Below are 22728 nucleotides of genomic sequence, written 5' to 3'. Positions count from 1 at the left end.
TGGATTTCGCTACAAGGTCAAAGTTCACTCCTTTTTCCCATTGAAAAAGAATGTGAATTTGATGATGGTTTTTTTTTTCATTCTTTCTCTGTCTGTCCCTCTCCACGCCCCAGCCCCCACCACCCCCCTCAACTTTCTTTCTCTTTTATTAGCCTGACCACTAAAGGAACAAAACACACACCAGGCAATGGGTTTCCTATTAAAGTTGAACAACTAGATAGACGATCGCAGGAAGACCTGGTGTCAGCCCGCTGCAGAACGATGGACAAATAGCTAGTGTAACATCAGCCCCTTTCCACTTGGCCTGAAGTCCTAACAATAATATATCACTCATCTGCAGACAGTGAGAGAGTTCTTCAAAGGCTAATCCTACTCAGGCACGGACTCTCATATAAAGCCAGAAATTTAGGCTGCGTTTTGGTTGAAGGTAGGGGTGGGGCCCTCCTACACAGTGATACCATAACTCACTTTGGGGAGTGTAATCACTTGTTTCCTGGCCCAGTCCTTCCCTAGTGTCTATTCTGAATCATCACATGTCACTCACCTCTCTCCAGCTCCTAATCTCCCACCCTCTCTTATTTGCTCTCCCCTCTCTGGTGGTGCGGTGACACAATGGTTAGTTAGCACTGCTGCCTCACGGTGCCAGGGACCCGGGTTCAGTTCCAGCCTTGGGTCACTGTCTGTGAGGAGTTTGTACATTCTCCCCGTGTCTGCATGGGTTTCCTCTGAATGCTCCGGTTTATTCCCACAGTCCGAAGATGTGCAGGTTACGTTGATTGGCCAGGCTAAATTAACCCTAGTATCAGAGGGATTAGCAGGGAAAATATAAGAGGTTATAGGAATAAGGCCTGGGTGGAATTGTGGTCAGTACAGATTTGATGGGCCAAATGGTCTCCTTCTATACTGCAGGGATTCTATGATTCCATATCCTCTTTCAACAGTTATTTAAGGACAAGGTTTCTCACACATTAAATCATCTCACACATGATTGAGTGTCAATTATAGAATCCCTATTGTGCAGAATGAGACCATTCAGCCATTAATGCATTGACTCTGTAACAGTATCTCAGCCAGGCTCTCTCCCCCACCCTATCCCCGTAAATCCCATGGCTGATCCCCCTAAACCTACATGTCTTGGGACACTAGGGACAACTTAAGCATGGCCAATCCACCTAAACTGCACATCTTTTGACTGTGGGACGAAACCAGAACACCCGGAGGAAATCCACACAGATACGGGGAGAATGTGCACACTCTACGCAGACAGTCAAGCAAAGTCAGAAGCGAACCCAGGTCCTTGGTGCTGTGAGACAATAGGTAATATACCACTGTCTTAAAATGATGCAATTCATGTCGAAGCTACTGCAAGACTATTGATTCCCACCCACATCATCCTGTCAGAGGATGCTGCTGAGACTGGATAAGGTGTTTCTGAAGTTGTTGTAGATTGAAGTGGAATCAGTGACTGTGTCAGGTCAATGCTGCCCTTGTCCATGCTCAATTCAAAGGGTCTAGCAGCATTACACCTGTCTATTCTTTTGCACAGAGAACAGGACAGGGAGAAGAAACTAGTTCATCATAATCATTTCTTTCTTTCATGAGAAACAAATCTTTGGCCAGAACAGTAACTGGCACCTGCAGAACTACATCACAAGAAAGGGTCAGCATCTTCAACGCAGCAAAGTCTTCACAATGAGTTAAAACAGGAAAGGTTCAGCTGCAGAATTGACATACTTACATGTTATTTACAGGCCACACATTCCAAAAGTCCACATTGGTGTTTATGCTTCACAGGAACCACCTTCCACTTAGCTCCTCCAACTCCAACAAAGCCTTCTCTTTCTCTTCCTCCTCCCTCACCACCCCCCCTCCCCCCAATGTACTCATCCAGCATCCCCTTAAGCAGTATTCACCTGGACAATTCCGAGTGTTACTGAGTTCCACATTCAAAGCACTCCATGCATAAATAGATTTCTCCTAAATTTTTTTATTGGATTTATTCACAAGTATCTTCTAGTTATGCTTCCTAGTTCTGGTAGAGGAACAGTTCATATCCACAGATCTCTGAAGGTTGCCACTCAAGTGGATAGAGCCGTGAAGAAGGCGAATAGTGTGCTAGCATTTATTAACAGGGGGTTTGAGTTTAAGAGCCGTGGAGTTATGCTGCAACTATATAGGACCTTGGTGAGATCACATTTGAAATATTGTGTGCTGTTCTGGTCACCTCACTATAAGAAGGATGTGGAAGCATTAGAGAGAGTGCAGAGGAGATTCACCAGGATGCTGCCTGGTTTGGAGGGTAGGTCTTATGAGGAAGGTTGAGGGAGCTGGGGCTTTGCTCTTTGAAGCAGAGGAGGATGAGAGGCGACTTAATAGAAGTTTATAAGATGATGAGGGGGATAGATAGAATGGATGTTCAGAGACTATTTCCTCAGATGGATATAACTGTTACTAGGGGGCATAACTATAAGATTCATGGTAGGAGACATAGGAGGGATGTCAGAGGTAGGTTCTTTACTAAGAGAGTGGTTGGGCTGTAGAATGCACTACCTGCTGTGATAGTGGAGTCGGACACTTTAGGAACTTCCAAGTGGTTATTGGATAGGCACATGGAGCACACCAGAATGATAGGGAATGAGATAGGTTGATCTTGGGATAGCTCAGTGCAACATTGAGGGCCAAAGGGCCTGTACTGTGCTATACTGTTCCATGTTCTACATTCTATGGTCTCCCCAGTAAGTGGAAACACCAGTCTAATGAGATTTTCCAGTCATGCTCACCTCAAAACCGGAAAATCCCACCTAAGGTCAATGGATCTTTGCATGGTGTGCCCTCCACTGCCCCCCACCCACCACTACCCGCTACAGTTCCCATAGCGGGCGGGATGGGAACATTCTGTCTACACTATCAACTCTTATCAAGTTTCACTTTCCTAAACTAATGAGCATAGCCTGTTTAATCGTCCTTGAAAAGTATGTCATCTCAGTTCTGGTACTATTCTTGTCGATCTCTTTTGCACCTTTTCCCTGCCTACATGTACTTTTCATAATAGGGAGATCAGGGTGGTTGACAGTCCTCCAATTATGATCCAAACAAGATTCTATAAAAATTTAACACAATTTCTCCATTTTTCAATGTTGTTACACAAGAAATGACCCCCAGCTCTTAGTTTGCTTCTTAGATAACCTTATTAACCTGCTTCTCTACTTTTAGTGTTTTTTTCCCTCAGTTCCTCTATCTCATTCAGATACTTTAGGTTAAAATGTTGCCTGCTTCAAAGCAGTCCATTCTCCAGAGACAGATAGCTCCAACACACTCTACCCACACAGCCCATGTGGGCTGCTTCACTAATGTCAGCGGACAAATTGCACATATCGCACAGATAACATTCATCGGGTTGCACTGAAGGGTGTAGGTAAGATTGTGAGAAATCGCAGAGTTATAACAAAGGATATGTGGTGTAGGGAGTGTCACAGTGAGAAGGTGCAGGTAAGATTGTGGGGAATGTCAGTGTGTATTATAGAAAAGAACGTGTGGTGTATCAGACCATGTTACCGTGAGGCTGTGCATAAGATTGTGAGGCATGTCATTGTGCATTACAGTGAAGGATGTGTGGTATATGAGACAGTGTTACAGTCAGGAATGTGTGGATGATTGTGAGATATGTCAGTGTGTATTATAGTGATGGATGTGTGGTTTATCAGCGACTGTTACAGCGAGAGGTAGGGTGGTGGGGGGGTGGGGGGTGGTGGGGGGGTGGGGGGAGGTGGGGTGAGGTGGGGTGGGGGTGGGGGGGCAGGGTATTAAACATTCCAATCACTATGATGTGACTGAGAGTCCCTGCCTAAAATGTTCCCCATCTCCCCTCCCCACAGATTCCTGTTATCTTATCCCTGAGGTATGGTTTTGTTGTAAATCATGAGAAAAGCAATTGTATCTGCACTACTCAAGTCTGTCAGCAGCCTATAATTAATCACTTCTCTAGTTATAGGAAGCAGTGTACAAACCCCATCAAGAAAATATCAATTTAGCAAAATGAGTCTTGCCAGCTCAGCTTGGCTGCTGGCTACTGGGGGTGGGGGGGTGGGGGGGTTGGGGGGGAGGGGGCAGGATGGGGAGAGGAGGAGGAGGAGGAAGGAGGAGTGAGCGGGGTGGGGGGGTGCATGTCTCCACTTCACAATCCACCACGAAAAACCATCAAAGCTCCAATATTTAGATAATCTTTTCTAAGCTAATACAAGATACATATCCTCTGATAAACTTAGAATTTAGCAAGTTAGGCAAAAGCACCATAAACACAACTGTTCCTCAAATTACTAGATATCATGATAAGCATCAGTGTTCTCAAGTGCTGAGCTTTCAATAGGATGAGTGCCTATTTCTCATTCCTGGTGGTTTCTTAGATTAAAGCCAGGAGGATCAGCACCAGAACATCACCAGCACTGTGACCTGCACCCAACGTAGGCAGGGGCTGTCTCTATTTAATGGCTGTACATTTCTGAGACACTCACAGACAGGACGTGACTTTGCACGTTTCAGATTCTATGATATAACTACCCATATTGTCGACTTTGTGACATAACATACAGTCCAGGTTGAATTGGTAGATACTTTTCTTCCTTCTCGCTCCCCCCGCCTCCCCACTCCCCCCCCACCGTATCAACCAAAGTATGACACAGGGTGGACTGCAATTGTGTGATGTCTGAATGTTTTTTTAAATACATTGAATTTTCGAGTGCAGTTCTCCTAAGGAGTAACATTATCCCAAGAGGCCATATGCTTCAAAGATTTAGGAGTAAAATTTCTTGAGGAATTGCTATCAATGGATGCATGAGAATTAATGTTTAATAATGTCCTTTCCCCATTTTAATTGGCTTTTACACTTCAAAAGCAACTCATTCGAGAGACATCCTGAGGATGCAAAAGGCACAAGGTTTTCTTTCCTTTTTTACCCCAGACTGAATTTTTAATGCTTTATCTGTAAAATACCTCATACATTCTGAATCATAACCTTTTATAACACAGAAGGAGAATCGCCTGTGTCAGCACACTGAAAGAGCTATCCACTTAATCCCAATTACTTCATCTTTCATGTAACTTCTGAATCTTGGAGTTTACTGAGATTAAGATTTTAAAAGTTCTCCCCTTCTTACCAGTCCATTTTGGTGGCAGACTCAGAATAGACGCTTTAGTGTGATAAAATATCACAAGACGCTTTACAACAGCACGGTGGTACAGTGGTTGGCACTGCTGCCTCAGAACGCCAGGGACCCAGGTTCGCTTCCCAGTGTTGGGTCACTGTCTGTACGGAGTTTGCACATTCTCCCTGTGTCTGTGGGTTTCTTCTGGGTGGCTTGGTTTCCTCCGAAAGACGTGCTGTTTTAAATACGTTGGCCGTGCTAAATTCTCCCTTAGTGTACCCGAACAGGTGCCGGAGTGTGGCAACTAGGGGATTTTCACAGTAACTTCATTGCAGTGTTAACGTAAGCCTACTTGTGACACTAATAAATAAACTTAAAAAATGATCAAAGAAAATTTGACACCCAGCCACAATACTATAATCTCAATTGGTAAGAAGTAACTTTAACTTGTAAAATCATTTAACGTGCACTAAAAATAGGAAATTTGCAAACCTTTAGTCAAAAGTAATGTATTTGTTCTCTATGCTCAACTCTCTAAATTCCGTTTTCTCCCTGTCGAAGCAGAGCTTTCCAGGTTTGTGAGTGTGTCACAATGTAATATTTTTCTACTGTGACTTCTTTAACACTTCATAATCTCTGTTTATCTGAGTACTGTCAGGGTAAGGGGCAAGGTGTCGGGAACATCAATGGTTCTAACAAGCGCACGCAGGAGATGCTGTATTTGATATGCACTTGCCAATAAGAGACAAACAGGCAAGAAAGTAAGAGCAAGCAATCTCGACTGTGTAATAGGCCCACTGGGGTCTATCAGGACTGATTCTAAGGCTCAGCCAGTGCGATGGGTTTCCCATCTGAATCTGTGCACCATAAATCATGAAAAGGACAGTTTCTAACAGGTCAAATTAAGATAAAATGCCTTTAATTATCAAAGCAACAGCTACTTGTCCCATCACAAGCTGTATTTCATCCCTGAAGAGAGACCAAGCCCCAGACGAGATGTGCTTATTGTGTTGCCGTGACACCAGGCAGGCTTCAGCTGGTTTCCTTTCAAGAGATGGAGAGGAAGGTGGCTTCCTCTCAACTGCCATTCAACTATTTCAAGAAAAGGAAATTCTAAGCAGTAGGTGGGGGGAAGGGCACAAATCAAGAAGGAATGTTCTCCGACCTCCCTCCCCCCCACCCCCTCTGCTCCTCTCCCCGCCCCCTCTCCCCCCAACCCCCCACAACCTCAGCCCATAGCTTAAAGCCTGCTGATTAGGCCAATTATCATTACTTAATGACTTTTCAATACCACTCCATTCAAACAGAACAAAAAAATTTAGTGACACCACAAAGGACTCAGGGAATGACTGTGCGGACTCAGGTTTCCAGTACGGAACCCAACCTGAAACAGGAGCCTCGGCCTCAATAGGCATCATCCGAGGAGTGAGATATGTGAGAAAGTTGAGATAGCATAAACGTTGAGAGGAAAAGCCTTTTGTGTGTGGTATGTGGCCTCGACTCTCAGTGTCCTTGGTGTGGTTTTTTTTGGCAGCCTTATGCTGAGGCTGTGTGTATGTGTGTGTGTGTGTGTGTGTGCGTGTGTTTTTTTTTAATAAACTATTGATTAGGTTTGTTTGCTGGCTGGCTGGAGACTCATTAACAAACAGCTGAGAAGCTGCTTTTTCAGGATTTTAATCCCCCCCCCCTCCAAATCTTTAGCCTCTGAAAAGGCTATTGGGCTGCCCTCCTGCTGCTACAGCTCAACCCTGGCACCTGGGTCACTGTTCAGCCAGGCCCAATGTCAGCGCCTCTGATCCTCGCGCGCAGAAAACAATCTAACTCTCGCCTTGACTTCTGTGGGTTGAGTGTTGAGTGGTTGCATAAAGAACGGGTTACAGCAACTGGAATCATTAGCCTGCACTGTAACTGTTCCTGTAACTGGGGACAGACAGGAAAGGTTTTGTCTGCTCATTAAGGAGTGAACCAGCTGGACAAGTCGCATAACATTTGCTATTTATCGGGCGGGGTGGTTGGCAAAGGGGCGACAGCTCAGCCTGCCCTCAGAATTCGGGGGATTTTCTATTTTGTTTTATTCTCAATTATCACCAGTACCACTCCCCTCCATCCCCGTCCTGAAGAATCCTATTGGGAACAGTTCCAGGGACACCCATCCCCTTTACGGCATTGCAACCAGCCCACTCCAATCCTTGCCCAACATCTGCACTCATAAATGGTGGCACAGTGGTTAGCACTGCTGCCTCTCAGCGTCAGGGACCCGGGATCGATTCCCGGCTTGGCTCACTGTCTGTGCGGAGTTTGCACATTCTCCCTGTGTCTGCATGGGTTTCATCCGGGTGCTCCGGTTTCCTCACGCAGTTTGAAAGACGCGCTGGTTGGGAGCTAAATTCACCCTCAGTGTACCCGAATAGGTGCCGGAGTGTGACAACGAGGGGATTTTCACAGTAACTTCATTGCAGTGTTAATTTAAGCCTGCTTGTGACACGAATAAATAAACTTAAAGTCCGGCTGAATCACTTTTGGACCTTGCCCACTGCAACTGCCACTATCCACTACCATCCACCCACATGCCCTTTCCCTCCCTGCCCTGCCCTTAACCTGACTATCCTGCCCCTCTGCTCAGTGCACTGAGACCAGTTGTTATACACCCTTTGCTGATGATTAAAACCTAAATCAGGCATGGACTGAGTGACTCAGGCCATGCAGAATGATGCACTTACCCGTTGAATTGGTAGGGGAACAGGAATTGTGCTTCTAACATACTGGCAGGACATGAGAGATCATGGAGATCATAGAATACCAATATACAGAGGGAGGCCTTTTGGCCCATTGAGCCTGCATTGACAATAATCCTATCCACACCCTATGCCTGTAACCCCATGTATCTACCCTGCCTTGACATTAAGGAACAACTTAACATGGTCAATCAACCTAACCTGAACATCTTTGGACTGTATTAAAGTTTTAACATTTATTTTTTAGTGTCACTAGTACGTTAACATTAACACTGCAATGAAGTTACTGTGAAAATCCCTAGTCGCCACACTCCGGTTTCTGTTTGGGTACACCGAGGGAGAATTTATCATCGCCAATGTACCTAACCAGCACATCTTTCAGACTGCAGGAAGAAACTGGAGCACCCAGAGGAAACCCATGCAGACACTGGGAGAGCGTGCAGACTCTGCACAGAGACCCAAGGCCAGAATTGAACCTAGGTCCCTGGTGCTATGAGGCAGCAGTGCTAACCACTCACTGTGACACCATGCTGCCCAATCTATTCTCAAAGCACCACAATTGTGCACTTATAAACCTGCAGCAGATATGTTTCTGTGGCTGACTCTGGAGCAATCCAATGCACTAATGGCTTATCTCGCAATCAGTCTTTGCGGTCACCATTCCTGTGAATCACAACATGCATCTTACACCAAGCCCTGTGCGTCTTGTGATTCTCTGGAGTCCCCCGAGTACCATTAGTTTTACAGAAGCAGTGCTTTTGTTTGTTAGTATACACGGGAGTCTGTGGGCTGGCTTGTCAATATAATATTCCTATGTTAAATTTGAATATAAACAAAAGAGAACAGAAAGCATGTCCCCCTTCTGCCTCAGCCCAGTGGAAGCCAGGGCTACAGAGGAGACAGTGCTTTCTCTCAAACAGAATCGCTCATAATTATTTTTCCAAAGCTGCGCTGTCATTTCCTTCAACTCGATGAGCCATGGTGGATGCACAAACCGATGAAGGAAAAATAAAAAGTTTGAGAACTGCAGGGCAGCCAGTCCCCACTTCACTGAAATCTGCGTTCAGTGTGCAAAGTCTGAGCTGTATCTGTATTGAAAGCAACTCAAGGATGGGATCAGGCTGAGCACAGGACACGTACAGACAAATCTCCTTCTAACACTTCCAAAATAAGCTAAGCGCTGCAATCAAGTTAAATGCACAGATATCCTCTGAATGTGTAGCAAGACAGGGTCTAAAGGAGCAAGGAGAATTAAGGAAATAATCTGTATTTGAAACATAGAAGAAAGGATGAGGCCATTTAGCCCTCTCTGCCATTCATTATGACCATGCCTGATCATCCAACTCAATAGCCTAATCCTGCATCAACCACAATCCCACCCAGACTTTATTCCCATAACCCCATATATTTACCCTTCTAATCCCTCAACACTAGGGTCAATTTAGCATGGTCAATCCACCTAACCCGCATATCTTTGGACTGTGTGAGGAAAGTGGAGCACCTAGAGGAAACCCATGCAGACACGGGGAGAATGTGCAAACACCACACAGACAGTGACCTGAGGCCAGAATTGAACTTGGGACCCTGGGGCGGTGAAGCAGCCGTGCTAACCACTGTGCCACGCATTGAGTCATTGAGGTATTTCAGTATAGTACTGCTTAACGCAGGAAAATGTGGCAGCCAATTTGTGCACAGCAATATCCCACAAACAGCAATGAATAAATCACTTGATATAGCCTGTTTTGCTGATGTAAGTTGAGTGTTAAGGTTAGCCAGTTACTGAGAAGGGCTGGAAGAGGTGAGTTGTTCTCCTTGAATTGTGTCCTTGGGTCTCTTACATTCACCTGTGAAAGCAGGTTGGATCTCAGTTTAATATCTCACCCTAACGACAACAGCAGCAATCTTACTGGCTCGCCACACCAGCCCATACCAATACACAGTATACTGAGAGATTGGGGGCCTGTGCAATGACACCCCCAGAGCTCAGCAGCTGGCTTCACAGGCACCAACCCTCTCTCCTGCCCCCACCCACCCCCCAACCTTATTGGTGAGAATCACATGGCGACTCCTGTTTTGCACAAAGTGCTGTAAATTCACATTACTCACCTTGCCGACAAAAATGGAGAGAAAACCTACCGTCCTCTCGCCCGTTCGACTAGTAGAGTCTTCTCAAAAGTCTTTTAGGGACATTTCATTTGAGCCAGTGTAGTATTGTCCCAGTCAAACTGGATAGCTTCTAGGTTCAATTCCTGACCAATGCTGAATTAATTAGGTTTGGGCTTGACTCTGGACGTCATTCCATTCATTAAAATTGTGAGTTTTGAAAGGGGTCCGGATTGAATTCAGTGTAACTAATTTCCCACATCGTGGAATATCCTGCTGACAATCATTCTTCTGGGCTCACGTACAAGAAGGACAAAACTTGGATTTTCTTCCAAATAAAACAGGCAATTCCAACTCAAACAGAGGAAGTTATCAGTGCTTGCAGGTGGAAATATCCATCTGTTGCTGTCGTCAATTCCTCTTTGTCATCGGTGTTTCGTGTGTTCATGGAGTCACCTGTTGTGTGTTCTACCTGGGGTTGTGGAGCCTGATTGCAGGCCTGCATAGCTTTCCATAGTGCGGACAAGGAAGAGCTGTTTGATTTTTGTTGCAACTGCCCAGACTTTTGGCCTTTGCTGCCTGCATTCTTTGCTGATTGAAGAAAACAATGCCACTACTTGAGACTGCCCCCCAGGTAGTTCCTTATTGTGAATTTTTCTCCCTGGTCTGTGATGAACATGCAAGATTTCATGAGATTCGCCTCCAAGGGGCTTTTGAACCCTAATCTTGAACTACCTCACAGTGTCCATGTTTAAGCCTTGCATAGGATCTGATCACCTGTCATGCATACCACATATCCACTCCACCTGAACTGGGCTCTGATGATGAGTACTGTAATTCCTCACATTTCTACTCTTTGAAGTACCTCAATGTTGGGCACTTTGTCTTCACTACAACTCTCACCAACTTTTACAGATACACTACAAAAAGCATTCTTTCTGGTTGTATCAGAGCTCCTACATAAGAACATAAGAAATAGGAGCAGGAGTAGGCCATCTCGCCCTTCGAGCCTGTCCCGCCATTCAATAAAATCATGGCTGATCTGAAGTGGCTCAGTTCCACTTTCCTGTTTTCTCCCCATAAGCCTTAATTCCCTTGCCTACCAAAAACCTATCTACCCATGACTTAAGTATATTTAGCGAGGTAGCCTCCACCACTTCAACGGGCAGAGAATTCCAGAGATTCACCACCCTTTGAGTGAAGAAGTTCCTCCTCAACTCCGATCTAAACTGCCCCCCCCTTACCTTGAGGCTGTGCCCTCTAGTCCTGCTGTCCTTTCTGAGCGGGAAGAATCTCTCTACCTCTACCCTATCCATCCCCTTCATTATCTTATACGTCTCTATAAGATCCCCCCTCATCCTTCTAAACTCCAACGAGTACAGACCCAGTCTATTTAGTCTCTCTTCATAGTCCAACCCCCTCATCTCCGGTATCAGCCTAGTGAACCTCCTCTGCACTCCCTCCAAGGCCAAAATATCCTTGCACAAGTGCGGCAATCAAAACTGCACACAGTACTCGAGCTGCGGCCTCACCAGTACCCTGTACTGGTGGTTGGCAGCAAGACCTCCCTGCTTTTATATTCTATCCCCCTCGCTATAAAGGCCAGCATCCCATTCGCCTTCTTGATCACCTGCTGCACCTGCAGACTGGGTTTTTGCGACTCATGCACAAGGACCCCCAGGTCCCTCTGCACCGTAGCATGCTGCTCTGCACCGTAGCATGCTGGTGCTACTGCTCCTGCTCTGCCCAAGAGTGCAGGAAACTACAAAGGGTCATGAATGAAGCCCAATCCATCTTGCAAACCAGCCTCCCAACCATCGACTCATTCTACACTTCTCTTGGAAAAGCAACCAGCATAATTAAGGACCCCACACACCCCGGACATTCTCCCTTCCCCCTTCTTCCGTCGGGAGAAAGATACAAAAGTCTGAGCTCACATCTCAGCTGACCCAAGAACAGCTCCTTCCCTGCTGCCAACAAACCTTTGAATGGACTTAGCTCACACTAAGTTGGTCTTTCTGTACACCCTAGCTATGACGATTATACTAATTCTGTACCCTCTCCTTTCCTTTTGCACGTATGGTATGCTTTGTCTGTAGAGTGCACAGGAAACAATATTTTTCATTGTATATCATTTACGTGTGATGATAATAAATCAAATCCGATCAAATCCCATTTGATGCCCACAATGTTCCAAATGCATCTTATGAGGAACCTGCCTAACTGCATATGTCTGGAGTAGGTAGTTCATTGCCTCACAGGCATATAGCAGGGTAAATAGTGCTGCAGCTTTGTACACGGCTACTTTTGTTGTAAGTTTGATACCCCATTTCTTCCAAAGCCTCTCACAATAAGTGGACAAATTCTGAGCTTGCTCTGGCAATTCTGTTGGCCACCTCATCACCACTGCAGACATTCCTGGCAATTGTGCTTCCAAGATAGCTGAAGTTTACTAGAATCTTCAGGATTGTAACTTGATAGTTATAGCTGGTGGGGTCCAGTCAGAATTTAGTGGTGGTTGGTGGAATATTTCTGTTTGCGTTAAGCGATGGATCGCCCATAGATGTCAGCTGCTCCTGGGCACGTTGGTAGAATGGTTAGCACTGCTGCCTCAAAGCGTGAGGGATCTGGGTTCAATTCCCGGCTTGGGTCAATTGGCTGTGCTAAATTCTCCTTCAGTGTAACCTGAACAGGCACCAGACTAGGGGATTTTCACAGTAAAACTTCATTGCAGTGTTCGTGTCGGCCTTCTTGTGACTAATCAATAAATCTTTAAAAAATGGTTCATGATCGTTTGACGACCATGCTCACAATGTAATGTGAGGACACAGTCAACAGCATGCAGCAATTCATCATCTCTGATACCATAGCTGATGATTGCAATCGTCTCCAGTTGAAGGGATTGTCATCTGTCCTGAATTAGGTGTGTATTTCATCAGCATTTCCATCAAATGTCCCAGAATTAAGGCAGCAAAAAGTCCAAGTTCCCATTTCCTCTTCTTTTTGTCTCACCTGCAACATACTGCAGTCTGTGGGGGTGGATTCAGAAGGAACTGCATATTCTTTTTCTCGGGATATGATAGGATGTGTATGAAGGAGTCGGTAAGGTTTGCACACACGCAACACCTGTGTGTGAAACACCAGTGGCACTTGGCCAACCCCACCCTGGTGGCTTGACATGTCAAGACGACTGGAGATGCAGTTGACTGGAGTAGATGATCTGCAGCATCTTCTGCGCATGTACCAATGAACCTTACAGCTGTATATACAGCTGTACATTCGGTCCCATAAAGGAAAACCATCTTCCTTTGCTACATCCATTGAGGCAGCTTGTTCTTTTGCACGCACTTGACAAAGGATTGATTGGAGAAAGGAGTTCTCCCTCACAATGTGGGCACTCACTCACACGCTACCCCCACCTGGTTTGATTCCATGAACCAATGCAGTTGGCAAGCGTGGCCACTGCTCTCCGCAACGTATAGGGCCACAAGGTGGGAGCTGAGTGAGAGTCGAGGGCTCGGTGCAGCTATCCTTCCAGTTTATGAAATAGGTCGCAGCTGACTCCGGCAGAAGGGGTTCCTTCTGACATCCGCCCCACACAATCCGAGGGCTATCTGAATGAGGCAAGCACGCAAGATTACAGCATCTTGAAAGTAATGCCAGCGTGGTCGTTAAAAAAAATGCCAGTTCTTCTTTTTCTTTAAAGTGCAAGTTTTACATTTATTGAATTTAATCATTTCCTGGAGCAAGGCTTTTAGTTTCACCCATTTCTCCCATACACCACAGTATCAGAACAATGACTCCTTACACATAAGGAGGGACATTTGCCAGTGACATTTCAGGTCTGACTTGGCAACAGGCTTGGAAGTTTTAGAACCAGCGGAAAAGGCAAAATGCCACTTGACCTATTGAATGAGAACCTTTAGCCAGGCAGGGAGGTGAAAGCCTGAATAAGCTCGACCATAATCCCATTCCAAAAGAACAGTCCTCAACATTAGAACTCTTTTACCACACATTGCTGACACAGGATAATGGGCACTAACTTTACTGTTTTTCACTGCCTGAAATGCTTGAGATATTCGAATAGAATCAGGGACTATATAAATGCTGGGGTCATTGTTTTAACTGCTGTTCCTGAATTTGCTGCAGTCACATTGGATAGCTGGCAGATTTGATGGATTGTTCCCTTTTGGTCAAACAAGGCCCCAGTTGCATCAGCAGGTTACCTCCCTCCTGTGGCCTCTTACAGCAAGACAAAATAATCAATTGCAGATGAATGCGGAGTAGTTAGGTGCTCAGTGGCTCTCGTCCCGATATAGACTGAAACTGAATATTTTAAATGGACCCACTAATCATAGCTCAGCCTGCTCCTGTCCTCAGTCAACGCCTGCACACAGACACACACTTCTATCAGCAGTCATTGTATCGTAACCCTCCTTATCCCAAGATATGGTGTCCCTTCTACTGCTCTCAGTGATATCACCTAATGTAGGGGATTGCACTCTGATCTGTGCAGACGTACACTGAATAGCGCATTTACACAGTGAGTGACAGGAGCTCCCAGTTTTATTTTTGAAGTGCAATTTATCACCTCACAATGGGTTACAAAGTGGAGTCGCAGAGGATCAACCAGGAGTCTCAGCTGAGGAATAATGCCAAAGAGCAGGAGGCAAAAGAGAGTGGACTCAGAGCAGACTTGTTGAGTTATCACTTGCATTATATTTTATTCATCTTCTTGAGTCTCATTAAAACATATGTATACATTAGGCATGAGTACAGGCGAATGCACCTACAGTACATAGTACAGATTTTCCTTTCTCTTCCTGTTTCCAAAACTAAGTCCTGTTGCATTGAACGAGACAAAACACTCAACAAAAAAACAAACCGTGGGAACTGCTCCAGTCGGTCGACTGGGACCAAAAGCAGCATTGTGTGAGATAGTCAAAGAAAATCTTCAAATTTCAAAATGGCAAGAACAGGATTTGTCAAACCACACAGAAAGGAGTTATTAGCTCATATTGTTACATGGGCAACTATATTTAACCTGCAGCTGGAGCAGAATGGGTGACCTTCCACCCTGCCCCAATATCTTAAAGGACCTTTGTGTTAATCTACCGATCATGGGTCTGTATGGGACAAGGCCCACAGCAATCTTTCAATATACAGGCTGTTCCCCGCTCACCCAATTTTATTTTTACCCCCACTCTCAAGAATACCCAAAATTGGCCACATTTATAAAGGAAACAAATCAGTTATATCCTAATTCTCACACAGTAATTCAAACCCAGATGGAACAAGTGTTTTGTTTTTCTTATTTCAGGACTGGGTGGTTTAGATTGGTAGCACATTGATCTTTGACCTTCGAGTGAGAAGCTAGCCCAGACAGAGGGGCTAAAGATTTTTCTCTGATGGTGGAATGGCTCTGTAGTAGATCAGCCAATGTCCTTTCACCTCTTTATTCACTGTTTAAATCTCTGCCCACAATGGCAGCCATTAAGGGCCCTACATTATGAGGCAGATGAGGGCAATGGTGGCATTAAGACATTGATGGACACAAATCTGTGAAACGGTGAGTGCTCGATGCTTAAACCGAAGTATAAATAGTGACACTTCTAAAGTAAGCTTAGACTTCATGGTTAGTGGGAGCTGGAGCATGAACATGTAGCAATGTGAATTTATATGGTAAGACATTTCACAGAATCCCTACAGTGCAGAAAAAAGCAATTCAGCCCACCGAGCCTGCACCGACAACATTCCGCACAAGCCCTATCCCCATAACCCCCACCTATTTACCCTGCTAATCCCACTGACACTAAAAGTAGATTTAGCGCGGCCAATCAACTTAACCCACACATCTTTGGTCTGTGGGAGGAAACCGGGGCACCTGCAGAAAACCCATGCAGACACAGGGAGAAGGTACAAACTCCACACAGTCACCCAAGGCCGGAATTGAACCTGAGTCCTTGGCGCTGTGGGGCAGCAGTGTTAACCACTGTGCCACCGTTAAATTGTAGCACTGTGAAGTTATGTTATGGTGGGACATCTGAAAACAATTTACTGGGGGAGGAGAGTAAACCCAGCATAGGATGGGCTAACTGAGGATTTTACTGAAATACAAACAAGATGGATTTCGGAGGCTCTGTAGAAGGAGGGAAATGAAGTATCAAGGCTAAACTATATGGTGACTGAATGATGGCTGATGGGTGATCGGTGGGGAGGTGGAGGTGATCATTAGTCCACAGCAGGGAAAATGGAGGTCACATGCAGTTGAGGAAGATTGCTAAATTGAGAAGAGGCGAGGTGGTCGAGGGATTTGGAAATAAGAGAAAGCAAGTCTTGTTGAAAGAAATATATCGAAGAACGTCCAGATTTTTACTCTCACAAAGCAAGTTAATTAATAAGTGTCTGCCAGGGGATGACAGATGGGGATGCAGGTTTGTAACTGATTATGCAATACTTTACCGTGGGAACAAGAGCACATTACCAGAACATTTCCAAGTACCAGTACAGCACTCATAAAGGCAGTGAACTGTCCTGTCACCATTAAACTTGTTGGACAACTTTACCACTGCACTCTGGGCAAAATCTGAACATAACATCATGTAAGGCAGTTTACAGTTCAAATAAAGCTACAGGCAGGGACATCCGGTGACATGGGCAATTCAAATTGCTGTGAGGTGGGACAGTTACAATGCGTTTAACCTTCAGGAATTGGGCCACACTAAAAGGTGCCAAATGTGGGATCAACTTCATTCAACAGAGTGAGTAACGGTGTGAGGAAGCTGTGCTTCAAGCAGATTGCATGACAAACAACACATAACACTTGGCAGAAGTCACCATTTGCGTTGTGATAAGCTGTACTGGCTTTGCTACCGTTATATGCGACAAAACCACAATAGTAAGGAAGGCAGGCAGTGAAAATAGGAACTCAGGCAGTGAAAATGTGGACTGCAGCTCCTTCAAACTGAACAGACTCCACAAGCTGCAAGTGGCACAGTGCATAATACTCCAGTTACCACTTTCAAAGATCCAAACTTGAAAAAAAAGCTTTTCTAAAAGAAAAGTCAGTAAAACGCAGGTCCATATATTTGCAATGGGCTCTCGTCCCAATTTCATAATAATTGCTGTTTAACTTTTTAAGAGGCTAATGTGACTCCTCACCAGTGTAAGTTAATTGGAAGTGGACAGTGAATGTGAGCTCCATATTACAACCTGATACTTGCTCCCGTGCATTACTTATAAGTAGGGTGGCATGGTGCCGCAATGATTAGCACTGCTGCCTCACAGCGCCAGAAATCCGGAATCGATTCCTGGCTTGGGTCACTGTCTGTGTGGAGTCTGCATGTTCTCCCTGTGTCCCCTCCGAGTTCTCCAGTTTCCTCCCACTGTCCAAAAGACGTGCCAGTTCGGCGGATTGGCTGTGCTAAATTCTCCCTCAGTGTACCCAAACGGGAGCCAGATCAGGGGATTTTCACAGTAACTTCATTGCAGTGTTAATGTAAGCCTACTTGTGACACTCAGAAATAAACTTAAACTTAATCCTGTAAACAGAGTAGGGAGATTTCCTCTGTTCTCAATTTCCAGTGAAGCCAGAAAGGCATTCCACAGAAACACATCCAATCGTTGGCTTGAAATGGCAATAATAAATCTTCTCTCTCGGTTCACTCTGTTAATAATATATAACGGAGAGAAGAATTCTTCCAGGATTTGAGTTTTTCCTCATTGATTTTTGAACAGATACTCAGAAGTTTACAGATTTTGCTTGGAAGTACAGTGGTTAGCTGGCTCTTTCCTACTAGCACTGGGATTCCAGATCACTTCAGCAACACCGTGGCTAAACTACCATCTATTTTGCCCATATAGCACGATAAAGGAAACATTCCACGCATGGCTTATTTATTGCCTGTCTGGTCAGCATTCCCCAATGACAGAGGTTTAAAGCAGGTAAAGTCCTCAGCGGGAAGTCACTTCCAATATAAAGGCCCATTGCAAAATGCTTCAAAACGTAGTGTGAGGATCATAGGACATTCCTGAGAACAACGAGACCAAAACATTGTGTAAAGCCAGAGCTGCGCTTCTTGGCATTTTAAATAAACACCCTCTCCAACTGGCTCTTGGGAACATTTAGTCTGTGCAATGTTTCAGCAATGATAAATTTGCTCACTTAAAACCAAGTGTGCAAAGCCATTTAGACAACTGTAGGTTTAAGTATGAGTGGCTGCACCCATTTTGAAACAGAAGGTGGAAATAGAGGCAACATTTGGTTTGGGATTTTTAGTCTTTTTAATAGTTTAAAAAGTTTAATTGATTTATTCATCTTATCCCACCGAACCCCTCTCTCCCCCAACTGCCCCTCAACCATCCCGCCCCCCTCCCCCCCACCCCCCACCCACCCCCGCCCCGGGTTTACTCTCAAATTTCAAAGATGGCAATATTGTTCCAAGACGGTTCAAGAAATGAACTCAAAATGTGCATTTCAAATTGTTGGAATAGGTATAGAAATTATGGAAAATCAGGGGAGAATATAAACTACCAGAAATTGAGAAATTTACTCAATGAAATCTGAGTGGGTTTTGTGATCGGAACGCCAAAAATGTTTTGATGTCAGACAGGGATGAGGAGGATGGTAGTCAATCTGTGGAATTTTTTTTTATCACAGAGGGTTGTAGACATTGCATCATTAAGTCTGAGACAGACAGATTTTTAATCAGTAAGGGAATCGAGGCTACTGGGGATAAGACAGGAAAGTGGAGTTGAGGATTAGCAGACGGTCATTATCTCACTGAATAGCAGGGCAGATTTGATGGGCTGAATGGCCCACTTCTGCTCCTACGTGGTAATCCCATTGTGTCATTCTCATTGCTCTGTCCATATGAACCAACCATCAATTGGTTAATACGTTCATGAATTTCAAAACATTAAACTGCTTTCTAAAACTTGTTGATTAACACTCGATTATTAATGGTACAGCTTCTGACGAGGGCACACGTAAGCAGCAAACATAAAGCACCCAGATCACTCTTTATATAATTCCTCACCTCTTTTCTGTGGAGCTCAGCTAATTCAGAATAAGCAGGAAGTGGACCTGGGTTTGTGTGGCCCAGTCCACCCATTGAGTCAAGTTCCCATCATAATTTCAAAACGCTTAGATAATTCACCTGGCAGATTCCTTGCTGCTGTTTTTGCCTGCAAATGCACGACTGACTGTAGACAGATTTACTTTGGGAGATTACAATTAACACACAAGGGCTGAATTCGACTCAGCGATTGTAAATTCCCTTTTACAATGATGCACCAACATGAAGTGGACAAACCGTAAACAGAATAAAGCCCTTGGCTTCATACCTTAAAACAGGGCTTCAGAAAAAAAAAATGTCATCCCCATAAAACATCTCAGACTCATGGCCCTGCGCACACAACCACATACACAACTGTCAGATTATAGCATCATGCCCATTATTGCCATGTTGTTTTATCATATCAATTGGTTCTTGTATTTGTGTCTCTTTTAAGTTGTATGTAAAGAGTGACGTAGGGGAAGACGTTAACTGTTTTCCTGTCAGGCAAGTCCTTCTGAATTATGATTTACCCATCTTTTTCCCGCAATATTTTCAATTGCTGTGAGGAGAGGGGTAGGGCAGCAACAAGCACCACCCCATTTTGCAATTCTCAGGAGTACTCAGCCAGGATTTAATATTTTTATATTTATAGATTGCTGGACATGGAGAAGGCATCTGGACAAAGCCACAGCGAGGCGTAGCTAGGCTTTATCTATTCCTGCTCACTAGAGTCAGTGAAAAAAGTCAGAGCTAGCAACAGAAAGTGTACCAGAAAAAAGACCACTCGGTAATCAATGTGGAAATTGAATAGCTGGAGGGATGGATAAGAGGGACACGTTCCCTCAATTTGTTTCTGGCATGGATTATGGCCCCTTCCTTACTCTCAATGCGGCAATTGCTTTAATGATCCTCCAATTCTTTATGTGTGCCGGAACACAGGCCACAAATCAGCCACGATCTCATTAAGTAACAATGGTGCTAAATGGACTACTCCTGTTCCTAGCTCCATATATCTGTCTTTGCCCCGTGTCCTTAATATGAAGTGATGGTCCCTCGGTGAAGGGATTAGGTGAACGCGATACTGCAAAGGACATAGAAAAATGAATCCACCTTGAGGTAAATCCCACCCTTGTTGTTCATTCTTGCTCTGCCTTGTAAACTTTGTATTGATCTCCTCATCATAGGCCCTGCATGCCTTGCTGCCTCTGCAGAGGCAGTTTAAACATTTCCAAATGAAAGAAACATGGTTTAACAAAAAAACACTGCCATTCATTGGTTACGGGAAATGGGTGAAATTTCATGTGTTTTTTTTAAAATGCATTTGTGTTTTGTTGTTAGAAAAATTCAAATACTATGAGCTCTGGTTGATCCAAGACCACTCTAGTTGTACATAACTTGGTGGATTAGATTGGTTCAAACCACCAGTCCATTCTTTTCTTTAGTCCCGAAATGACGGAGTGGGAATCAGAGGCATCATTACACTTGAGTTTTCGTTTACCCACGTTTACTTCTGTGTCTCGCAGCGTGGAGCCAGTAGTGCCTGAAGTTCGCAACAAATGATCACATCGGCAAAGAAAAGCATCCAAGCATCCAGCCACAATCCCACCCCTTAACTTGCTCCTCTCCCATTCCCCCACCTGATATAGGTTGAGGTGACAACCCAACTCGAGCCAGTTTTGATTGACAAATATAACACATAACAAACTTTGGATTCCTGGTAAAAAGGTCTGAAAAAAATTATTGCCCACAGTGCCGTGGGATTGTTGCCTGGGAGGCCAGGTGTCTGGACAGTGCAGGAAGTGGGGGGGTAGAAATAAGATATAAGTGCATGGAATCCAGTGAGGAGAGCATTGTACAATTCCAATAACAAACAGTCTGTTCAGCTCAGTTTAGGTTCAGTCTCTGTAGCTTTAATTTTCTGTTTTGTTGAGTAATCCAACAGGCCTGGTGTTGGGCAAGCCACTGTCGCAAACGCCGGGCTCGGAATTAACCCTTTCCAGGCCACCAGCCAGCGTCGCAGGTACTGAGGCAAAGTGCCAGCAAGAGGGCCCAGATCCTTTCGTGACTATGACCTGTTATTTGTTTTGACGTTCTGTCTGTCTGTCTGTCGCACTGTAGCAGCCGAGAGGAAGAAAACAACAACAAAAAGAAAAATAAATCAAAAGAAAGTTCATCTCTGTTCAGGTCAAAGCAGCCACGAATGTCCCAAATCGATTAGAGATGTCCGAATGCAAAGATCTCCAAGTCTGCATGGGGCTCCGGCCTTTGGAGTCAGTAAGATCGTCTGTGCAGTGAACTGACAGGCACTGCAAATGGTTGCCAGTCTGGACTGATGAGGCCTTGTTCTGGGAAAGCTCGTGGGCTGGAAAGGGTTAATAAACAGAATAAGTTTTAGTTCTCTGGATTAAGGATCATTTTCGCTTTCTCTCTTTCAAAAAAAACAATCTGATTTTTCTTACTGAGTGCAAATAAATCCTCAATCCCACAGCAGCCCCTGTATTTCGTTTTATTCGATTGTGGGACATGGGTGTCGCTGGCTAAGCCAGCACTTATTGCCCCATCCTTAGTTGCCCTTGAACTGAGTGGCTTGCTAGACCATTTCAGAGGGCATCTGAGAGTCAACCACATTGCTGTGGCTCTGGAATCACATGTAGGCCAGACCAGGTAAGGACGGCAGATTTTCTTCCCTAAAGGACAGTAGTGAACCAGATGGGTTTTGTGCACGATTGTCATCAGTAGACTCTTAATTCCAGGTATTCTTATTGAATTCAAAGGGTGGGTTCGAACCCGAATCCCCAGAACACTAGCTGAGTTTCTGGATTAATAATCAAACGATAATACCACTCTACCACACTAGGCCATCACCTTCCCTCTGTATAACCTGCCATTGACAACCTCACCTGTTTAAATGAACTGTGCTGTTCAAGTTTGGCAAGAGTTGAACAGCAGAATGCAAGACCTTCAATGCAGTAACTATCCTCCAACCCAGAATATCATAGAATCGTAGAAACTCTACAGTGCAGAAGGAGGCCATTCGGCCCATCAATTCTGTACGAGCAATGATCCCACCTAGGCCCTATCCCTACAACCCAATATATTTACCCTGCTAATCGCTATGACAATAATGGATAATTTATCACAGCCAATCCACCTAACTTGCATATCTTTGAACTGTGGGAGGAAACCGGAGCACCCAGACGAAACTAATACAGACACGGGAAGAACATGCAATCTCCACACTGACAGTGATCCACGTCGGGAATCGAACCCATGTCCCTGGTGCTGTGAGGCAATTGTGCTAACCACTGTGCCGCCCTTATGCAGGTTGGAAAATTACAGTTTGAGGAAGGAATGATCAGTGTCAGTCGTGAATAACTCAGGTGGGGAAATGGGTTTACTCAAAGTGAATGGTCCGTCAAATATATCCATTGGTGACCAAGTAAATCAGGTTCGATTAAGTGTGAAACAGTTCCCTTTAATGTGTTTCTGTGAAGAGACTTACATTCTCTCCTCCAGTCCTAAATTTGTAACATTTCTACTGAAAACAATGGGTTGTCATTCTGGAGTTGTCACCCTGAAGGTGGTTTCCACAAAAATGATATTCTCATCTCTATCCAACTGGATCCTTTCCTCTAGAACTCTAAAACATTTGGGCAGTGCAGAACCAACCCTGCCCACACGTGGGGAGAG

The 22728-nt window shown here is 44.7% G+C and overlaps 1 protein-coding gene across 3 annotated transcripts in view; it reads right to left on the bottom strand.

The window, feature by feature from the left end:
- Positions 1-22728, bottom strand: part of LOC145355812 (transcriptional activator MN1-like) — a 138967-nt gene that overhangs the window by 87334 nt on the left and 28905 nt on the right. Inside the window, exon 2 of one of the 3 annotated variants that reach the window (XM_080208204.1) lies at positions 18384-21400. The exons of the other annotated variants lie outside the window; for them this stretch is intronic. Coding sequence (XP_080064330.1) covers positions 21219-21400 — 182 coding nt within the window. The 3' untranslated portion in view covers positions 18384-21218. Of the gene's footprint in view, positions 1-18383; positions 21401-22728 lie in introns of those variants that run through there. 3 annotated transcript variants of the gene reach the window in all.

This window comes from Carcharhinus amblyrhynchos, chromosome 20, assembly GCF_965287045.1.
Source record: "Carcharhinus amblyrhynchos chromosome 20, sCarAmb.v2.hapA, whole genome shotgun sequence".
Classification (NCBI taxonomy): domain Eukaryota; kingdom Metazoa; phylum Chordata; class Chondrichthyes; order Carcharhiniformes; family Carcharhinidae; genus Carcharhinus; species Carcharhinus amblyrhynchos.
The sequence above is the reverse complement of the archived record's forward strand: the minus strand, read 5'-3'. Positions and strand labels throughout refer to the sequence as shown.